Here is a 9,656-nt window from a genome sequence, read left to right on the forward strand (position 1 = left end):
CTTCTGGCACTCTAACCCTGGCACTAACCATGCCACAGTTCTGTGGAAAGACCCAATGGATAATACCTGGCATGGACCCGATCCCATCCTAATATGGGGCAGAGGATCAGTATGCATCTATTCAAAAGAACTAGATGCAGCCAGGTGGCTGCCGGAATGATTGGTTAAACAAATGAATAATAACAATCTATCCAGGGTAGAGGACTCTGCCTGAGATGAATACTGTTTTCTTGCAGGAAAGTAACCAACGCTAAAACCAATGCAGCTGTGCAGCTCCCCTGGAATCCTTCTATGCAGCTTCATCACCATCGTGGGAGCACTTCTGTTATACGCCGGCACTCCGAGTGACTGGACCACGCTGGACAGATCCCTTCTACTTACTTTCTTTGAACAGTGCTGCTTTTATGCCAACAAGTCTGCCATTGTTCAAGATAAAGTTAAGAAGCTTCAAGAAGACCTGGAGAAAAGAAGAAAGGAGCTGGCCGACAACCCCCTGTGGAATGGGATGAATGGACTATTGCCCTATCTACTCCCTTTCTTGGGACCTCTGCTTGACTTACTAATACTTCTATCACTAGGACCTATTCTCTTTAACAAGATTATGGCCTTTTTAAAGCAACAACTGGATGCCATAAAAATGCAGCCCATCCAGGTCCATTATCATAGACTGGACATGGCCGACTATGACGAGGGGTCTGACCATTACTTGCAAATGGATCCAGCCAATAGGCCTGATCCCAGGCCATGAATATCTCGTCAGTATCTTCTGAGGCACTGGACTGGTTAGTCAATGACAGGCAACTGGGCAAGGCATTCTCATGATAACAACCACCTAAGACAGAGACGTGGCCTTTAGCTGCCACGATTCTCAATGACGGGTAAGGTCTAATGCGATCATCTGTTTGCCAGCCCTGACCTAAGACAGGCACAGTCCCCCCAGAATGGGCCATCTTGTCAGTCTTCCTTTTCTGCTAAAAATATTAAAGAAAAGGGGGACCTGTGGGAAGCTGCCTCTGGCACTGGTGTTGTATTGGCAATCTTGTTGCTAAGCGCTATTTTTAGATACTAACCCGGTTAAGTTTCCGCTTCCCCACCCTCGCTGTCGTAATTAAGTTTCTATCCTCATGCCACTCAGACGGTTGTTTTGAAACGTCCTTGAAAAGACTTCGTGACGTGGACCAATCAGATCTGTGGCGCAAAACCTCATTCATCCCTGGCTATAAATACCCCTGATTGACCCTCAATAAACGAGACTTGATCAGAATCCTGTCTTGTCTCCATTCTTTGTGTCTCTTGTCCCTTTTCATTCCCACTCCCTCCCTCAGGTCTTGGTTTGACTGATCCACAGGTTGGGTCAAATATGGATGTAAAAATCTCCAACAAAATACTAGCAAACTGAATCCAACAGCACATTAAAATAATTATACAGCATGATCAACTGGGTTTTATCTCAGGTATGCAAAGGTGGTTGAATAAGAAAGTCAATTAATATACTACATTAACAAAACAAAGGGAGAAAAAAGACATGATCATCTCCTTTGATGCAGAAAAGGCATTTGACAAAATCCACCATGCTTTCTTGATTTAAAAAAAAAAACACACTTAGAAAAATAAGAATAGAAGGAAACTTCCTCGGCATGATAAAGGGCATTGTATTAGTCAGGGTTCTCTAGGGAAACAGAATCAACAAGAGATTATCTGTCAATAATATGTGATTTTATAAGAGTCTCTCACGTGACCCTGGGGATGCACAAGTCCAGGTTGCACAGGCAGGCTGCAACCGGGGCTCCAATGAAAGTCCAATGAAGGATCTTAATGAGTTCTGGGAGACGTTGACTATCCAAAGATGAGCTGGGAAATTCTCACTCAATGCTGGAATCACTTCCCCTTTTAAGGCATTCAGCTGATTGGGTTAAGCTTCACTCACTGCTGATGGCAATCTCCCTGATTGATGTAATTTAATCAGCTATAGATGATTTACCACTGCAGTAAAATCAATAGTGACTAAAGTCCATAAATGCCCTTGTATTACAGTTAGCCCAGTGCTTTCTTGACAAAACAATTGGGCACAATTACCTGGCTGAGTTGACACAATAGCCTAACCATCACAGGCGTATATGAAAAATCCACAGCTAACATCATACTCAATGGTGAAAGACTAAACGTTTTCCCTCTAAGATCTGGAACAAGACAAGGATGCCCACTGTCATCATCGTCATTCAACATTGTGCTAGAAGCTTTAGCCAGAGCAGTTTGGCAAGAAAAAAATAAAAGCCATCTAAATTGGAAAGGAAGAATAAAACTTTCAATATTTGCAGATGACATGATCTTAACATATAGAAAGTCCCCCCAAAAAATCTAGAACAAAGCAACAATAGCTAATAAATAAATAAATCAAAGTGGTGGGATACAAGATCAACATGTAAAAATCAGTATGTTTCTTAACACTATTAATGAGCAATCTATGAGTAATATATTTAACCAAAGACATTAAGGACCTGTACACAGAAAACTTCAAAACATTACTACAAGAAATCAAAGAAGACTTAAATAAAGAGAAGGACTTTCCATGTTCATGAATTGGGACATTAAATATCATTAAGATATCAATTCTATGCAAAATGATTTACAAATTCAATGCAATCCCAATCAAAATTCCAACAGCCTTCATGCAAAAATGGAAAAGTCAATCATCAAACTTATATGGGGCCCTGAATAGCCAAAAATACTTTGAAAAAGGAAAATAAAGTTGGAGGACTCAAGCTTCCCATTCTTAAAACTTTTATGAAGCCACAGACATCAGAACAGCATGGCACTGGCAAAAGGACAGGCATATTCACAAGTACAGTGTTGAACAGCAACACTGAAAGTGAGTATCCTTGTCTTGTTCTTGGTCTTCAAGGGAAAGTTTCCATTTTTCACCACTGAGTGTGATTTTAGCTCTGGGTTTTTCATATATGCCCTGCTAATTCCTAGTTCTACTAGGAAGTTCCTTTCTATCCTAGTTTTATAAGTGTTTTATCAGGGAAAGATGCTGAATTTTGTAAATAGTCTTTTGTGTATTGTTTTAATTTCTAGGCTGTTCATAGCAAATAACATGAAATGGATTAGCTTAAACAAAGAGAATTTTTTTTTTATTTAATTCCCCTCCCCTCCCCCGGTTGTCTGTTTTCTGTGTCTTTTTGCTGCGTCTTGTTTCTTTGTCTGCTTCTGTTGTCGTCAGCAGCACAGGAAGTGTGGGCAGTGCCATTCCTCAGCAGGCTTCTCCCTCCTTCCCGCTGGGCAACTCTCCTTACTGGTGCACTCCTTGCGCGCGGGACTCCCCTACGCGGGGGACACCCCTGCGTGGCAGGGCACTCCTTGCGCGCATCAGCACTGCGCATGGGCCAGCTCCACACGGGTCAAGGAGGCCCGGGGTTTGAACCACGGACCTCTCATGTGGTAGACGGATGCCCTAACCACTGGGCCAAAGTCCGTTTCCCTAAACAAAGAAAATTTATTCACTCACAGTGGAAAATGTCCAAATCAAGGCATCATTAAGGTAATGCTCGCTTCCTGAAGATCAATTGCTAGCAGTATTTGGTTCCTCTGCCATGGCAAGCCACATGGCAGCATCTACTGATCTCTTCCTTCTCTTCCAGGTTTCATTAATTTCAGCTTCTTGCTTCCATGGTTTTCTATCTCTGTGTCTGAATTTCATTCTCTTATAAAGGACTCCATTAATATGATTAAGACTCACCCAAGAGAGTCTACAACTGCAAGCAGAAGAATCACATTCATCAGCCATGTGGGATCTAAGCCCCTTCTTCATTTAGAGGTAGAGTGGACATCGCCATCCCAGGGTCCACAGGATGGAGGAATAAAATATGGATTAGAGTGAACTTACTGGTACTCTACTATAGAACTATTGTAACTCTAACAATGGAAGAAATTATATCATTGATGTGGAGACAGTAGCCAGGGGAGTTGCTGAGGGCAGGGAGAGGGAAGAAGAGGTATGATATGGGAGCATTTTCAGGACTTGTCCTGAATGATATTGCAAGGACAGATGCTGGACATTATATATCCTGCCATAACCCACTGAATGGACTGGGAGAGAGTGTAAACTACAATGAAAACTATAATCCATGCTGTGTAGCAGTGCTCCAAAATGCATTAATCAAAGGCAATGAATGCTCCACACTGATGAAAGAGGTTGTTGATATGGGAGGATAGGGGGACGGTGGGGATTGGGGTGTATGGGAACCTCTTATATTTTTTAATGTAACATTTTGTGTGATCTACGAATCTTTAAAAAAAAAAGACAAAAAAATTTGCTAAAAAAAGACTCATCCTGATTGAGGTGGGACACATCATAACTGAAGTAACCTCACTGAAAGGTTCTCCTTACAATGAGTTTACACCCACAGGAATGAATTAGATTTAAGAACATGTCTCTAAAGTGTACATACAGCGTCAAACCACTATATGTCAGTTGAAATAATTACGTGTTTTTTCTCTTTCATTCTATAAATGTGATGTATCACATCAATTGATTTTCCTATATTGAAAATATTTCTGTTCCTTTGATTAATCCCACTTGATCATGATGTATAATCCTTTTGATGTGCAGTTGAATACTACTTGATAGTACTTTGTTGAGGATTTTGCATCTATATTCTTAGGGTTTATTGCTCTGTAATTTTCTATGCTTCAGATACTGCTATTTGGCTTTGGTATTAGGGTAATGATGGCCTTATTAGAATGAATTAGGCACCCTTCCTTCCTCTTCAATTTTTTGGAAGAGTTTGAGAAGAATTGTTGTTAATATTTCTTTGAATGTTCATGATATTCACCGGTGAATGAATCTGATCCTGGGTTAATTCTTTGTTGCTAGGTTTTTTATTACTTAATCAATCTCTTTATTTGTTACTGCTCTGCTGGGATCTTTGACTTCTGCTTCAGTCAATTTAGGCAATTTGTGTGTTTCCAAGTACTTTCCCTTTTTTTCTAGGTTACCTATTTGTTGGCATGTAATTGTTTATAAGATTCTCTTATAAGCCTTTTATTTGTTAGGTGAGTATTAATACACCCCCTTTTATTTCTGATTTTAGTTATATGCATCATTTTCCTTTTTCTTTTTGTCAGTCTAGCTAAAGGTCAATTATATTGATCTTTTCAAAGAACCAACTTTTAGTTTCATTGATATGCTTTATTCTTTATTTTTTATTCTCTATTTTATTTATCTCCACTTTAATCCTTACTTTCTTCTTCTACTTTCTTTGGATTTGGCTTGCTCTTCCTTATCTATTATCTCTAAATTTGAGGTTAGGTCTCTGATTTGAGATCTTTCTTCTTTTTTAATGTTAGAATTTAGAGCTTTAAATTTCCCTCTCAGCACTACCTTTGCTGCATCCCTTAACTTTTGGTATATTGTGTTTTCATTTTCAACCACCTCAAGATATTTTCTAATTTCCCTTGCATTGTCTTCTTTCAACCGTTTCTTGTTTAAGAATGTATTGTTTAATTTCCACATATTTGTTAACTTTCCATTTCTCCCTCGGCTATCAATTTCCACTCTCATTCTATTATGATCAGAGAAGATACATTGTACAATTTCACTATTTTTAAGTTTATTGAGACATGTTTTATGAGGTAACATATGATCTATCTTGGAGAATGATACACGTACACTAGAGAAGAGTATTCTCCTATTATTGGGTAACATGTTTGATATATGTCTGTTAAGTGTAGTTGGTTTACAGTATTGTTTAAGTCTTCAATTTCTTTACTGATCTTTTGCCTAGAAGTTTTACCCATTATTGAAAGTAGTGTATTTAAGCCTTTTACTATTAATGTAGAACCATCTATTTCTCCATTCAAATCTGTCAGTATTTGCTTCATATATTTTGGGCTTTTCTGTTAGGTGTATATATATTTATACCTGTTATTATCTTCTTGTTGAATTGACCCCTTTATCAGAATATAATAACATTCTTTGTCCCTTGAAACAGTTTTTTACCTAAAGACTATTTTATCTGATATTGGTATACCCAGCTCTTTTTTGATTACTATTTGTATGGTATATTTTTTTCCATCCTTTCACTTTCAATCTACTTTTTTTTTTTAAGATTTATTTTATTTATTTATTTCTCTCCACCCTCTCATAGTTTGCACTTGCTGTGTCTGTTCATTGTGCACTGTCTTCTTTTTTCCTCTTTTTAGGAGGCATGGGGAACTGAACCCCAGACCTCCCATGTGGAAGGGAATTGCCTAATCATTTGAGCCACCTCTGTTCCCTGCTTTTGTTGTGTCTTTCATTGTGTTCCCTCTTTGTTGCATCATCTTGTTGTGTCAGCTTGCCACACCCATCACATCAGCTTGCTGTCTTGCTTGTCTTCTTTAGGAGGCACTAGGAACTGAACCTGGGACCTCCCATGTGATATGTGGGAGCTCAATCACTTGAGCTACATCCACTTCCCCTACTTATGTCTTTTAATTTAAGGTCAGTCTTCCATAAGAGCATATACTTGGGTCGTACTTTGTCCATTCTGCCCCTCTGCCTTTTGACAGGATAGTTCTTATCACAAATTACTTATTTGTACATTATGAACCCAAAATCATTGGTTTATCATTACTTTTCATGCATTTGCATTTTAGATCACAAAAGAAGTAAAAAATGGAGTTATAATCCAAAGGGAGCCACAAGATTTTTCCTAATGTTTTAAAGTTGCCTTGTTCTTAATTCAGCACTTGCCCAGTTTTGGCAACACTTTAAGTGCTTTCCAGAGCTTTGGCTCTATCCGCTAGTGGTACAAATATTCTGGAGGAATGGAACTCTGGAGCATATTGTACCACCAAGTTGTTTAACTGAACACAAATTTGTAATTTGGATATTAGTTTTATTTATGAATGAAGGACATGGTGAGAGGGCCCAGGAAGATTTAAGTACTATTCTTTGGGCAAAAAGTCAGAAAAGCTGAAATTTCTCCAGGGACTTTTCTAGTACTCAAGTCAGATGGGTCTATGGCACAAGACACTGAAAATTAGAAGAATATAAAAATCCCTGGAGTTTTTCAGAGACACTTCTCCACATTGAAGCAACAGATTGGACCCTCCTCTACAAATATTGCCAGATTATTCCTCTGGTCAGTTTATTTTGTTTTAATGAAATATTGATTGTTATCTAGAGGAAACTGAACAAAGAGAAGATGGATGGAAGAAAGGGAAAAAGGAGGAATGAAGAAATATGGCTGGGGAAAAGGAATTTTAACCTATGAAAACATTTGTCAAATTTTTCTCCTTAATATTAGTACATGGTTTAAGTCTTCGTGTTGCCTAATCTTATGGTGTTGGTGGACATTACGGAGTCAGCATACAGTTAAGATACAGCAAGGCAATATAAACCCTGCCCTGGAACTTTGTACCAGTATACTGGGGAGTCTTTTTTACTAAGGAGAGTCACAGCAGAAGTAACATTAAGATCTTACATTAGTTTCTGTTGTTGTTTAATATCCTACTAAAATAAAAATCCATTTAAGTACATAGAATAAACAGACATATATTTGATTTATCACTTTCCCATTTTCACTATATCCCTGAGTTCTCTTTCCTTCTCCACAACCTCTTCGTGGCATTTTTCACCTCTGCATTCCTGAGTGTGTAGATGATGGGGTTCAGCATGGGGGTGATTACTGTGTAGAACACGGCCACCAGCTTGTCCTCAGTGAAGGTGGAGGAGGGCCGCATGTAGAGGAAGATGGCAGGTCCAAAGAAAAGGAGGACCACCGTGATGTGGGAGGCACAGGTGGAAAGGGCTTTGCGCCTCCCCTCTGCAGAATGCTTCCTCAAATGGACCAGGATGATGATATAGGAGGACACCAAGATAAGGAAGGAGCACAGGGCAATTAAGCCACTGTTGGCCATTACAGTGACCCCTTCCACAAAAGTGTCAGTACAGGCAAGCTTGAATAATGGCTGGAGGTCACAGAAGTAGTGGTCAATCACATTGGGGCCACAGAAGGGCAACTGGATGGTGATAAGAATCTGGATTATGGAGTGTATAAAGCCCCCCAGCCAGGAACCAGCAACTAGTACTTGACACAGTTGACGGCTCATAATTGACATATAATGAAGAGGTGTGCAGATGGCCACATAGCGGTCATAGGCCATCACCACCAGCAAAAAGATCTCAGTGACCCCAAGGAAGTGGGAAAAGAAGATCTGAGTCAGACAACCCTCCAGAGAGATGGTCTTAATCTTGGTCAGTAAGTCAGTGATGAATTTAGGGACAATAGTTGAGGAGTAACTGATCTCCACCAGGGACAGGAAGCTAAGGAAAAAGTACATGGGGGAATGCAGACTTCTGCTAATGCTGACTGTCAGTATGATAAAACCATTGCCCACCACCGTGGCCAGGTACACAAGAAAAAACACCACAAAGCATATTCTCTGCACCTTCAGATCCTGGAAAAGGCCAGTAAAAATTAGCTCAGTCACATTATTTGTACTGGCCATGGATTCCATTTGGGGAAGATGATCTCATAGATGAAAAGCCCTGTGACAAAACAAACAAAATCAACACCAGTCTGTCAGATTCGGTTAGCACTAAAAGTTACAGAAACCTTTAACATGTATTATGTGACTGATTGGTTTAATTATTTAGTCAGTAAAAGTTTATTCATTTGGTGCTCAATAGCCTACTCTATGCAAGACACTGTTCAAAAACCCTCATAAAAACTCCATGGTTCCAAATTACTAGTAAGAAAAACAAGGCTGTGATGGTTAGGCTTTTGTGTCAACTTGTCCAGGTAACTGTGCCCAGTTGTTTGGTCAAGGAAGCACTGGGCTAACTGCAATATAAGGGCATGTATGGACTTCAGTCACCATTGACTTTACTGCAATGCTATATCATAGATAGCTGGTTATAATTACATCTATCAGGGTGATTGCCATCAGCAGTGAGTGATGCTTAACCCAATCAGTTGAATGCCTTAAAAGGGGAAGTGATTCCAGCATTGAAAGAGAATTTCCCAGCTCATCTTTGGACAGCCAACATCTCCCAGAACTCGTCAAGAACCTTCATTAGACATTCATCGGAGTTCCTGGTTGCAGCCTGCCTGTGGAACCTGGACTTGTGCATCCCCATGGCTGCATGAGAGACTCTGATAAATCTCTTACTATCAACAGATATCCCTTGTTAATTCTGTTTTCACTAGAGAACGCTGACTAATACAAAGGCTTAGAAAGGTTGTGAATTAGCCAAGCTTCCCAGGAAAGAGTGGACCCAAAACTAGGATCAGATCATTTTATTCCAACTCATTTATTATTTCAAGTTCACCACACTGAAAAAAATAACCACTTCAGCACTGAAAAACATCCAGACATCCATATTAATTACTAACATTTCTCCCAATCACAATATTTTCTCATCAAGCTTTTGCTTTAAGAGAGTCTCGTATCAATTTCCTTTGATCTTTTGTTTCCTCCATTTATCCTCAATTATACCCTTCTCGTTGATATTTCTCCCATTCTAAAGAGTCTCTTTGATATTTTCTTTACTCAAATCACATAAGTTTCTGTATTGTCTCAGGCCTTCAAGCTTCACCCAATTCCACAGTTTCATGAATTTTTACAAATATTTTGGAACATTTTTGACACCTGAAAGTGAGGTAGAC

The 9,656-nt window shown here is 39.3% G+C and overlaps 1 protein-coding gene across 1 annotated transcript; it reads right to left on the reverse strand.

Moving 5' to 3' along the window:
* Positions 1–7,569: 7,569 nt before the first annotated feature.
* On the reverse strand, positions 7,570–8,496 carry LOC101416120 (olfactory receptor 4B1). The gene has a single exon (XM_004457994.1). It carries the CDS (start codon positions 8,494–8,496, stop codon positions 7,570–7,572), a length of 927 nt encoding a protein of 308 aa, XP_004458051.1.
* Between the last annotated feature and the right edge of the window lie 1,160 nt (positions 8,497–9,656).

Source organism: Dasypus novemcinctus, chromosome 10 (assembly GCF_030445035.2).
Source record: "Dasypus novemcinctus isolate mDasNov1 chromosome 10, mDasNov1.1.hap2, whole genome shotgun sequence".
NCBI classification, from domain to species: domain Eukaryota; kingdom Metazoa; phylum Chordata; class Mammalia; order Cingulata; family Dasypodidae; genus Dasypus; species Dasypus novemcinctus.

Bases quoted from the DNA above. Each gene is read 5' to 3' on its own strand.
- LOC101416120 (XM_004457994.1), bottom strand. From the start codon at position 8,496: ATGGCCAGTACAAATAATGTGACTGAGCTAATTTTTACTGGCCTTTTC.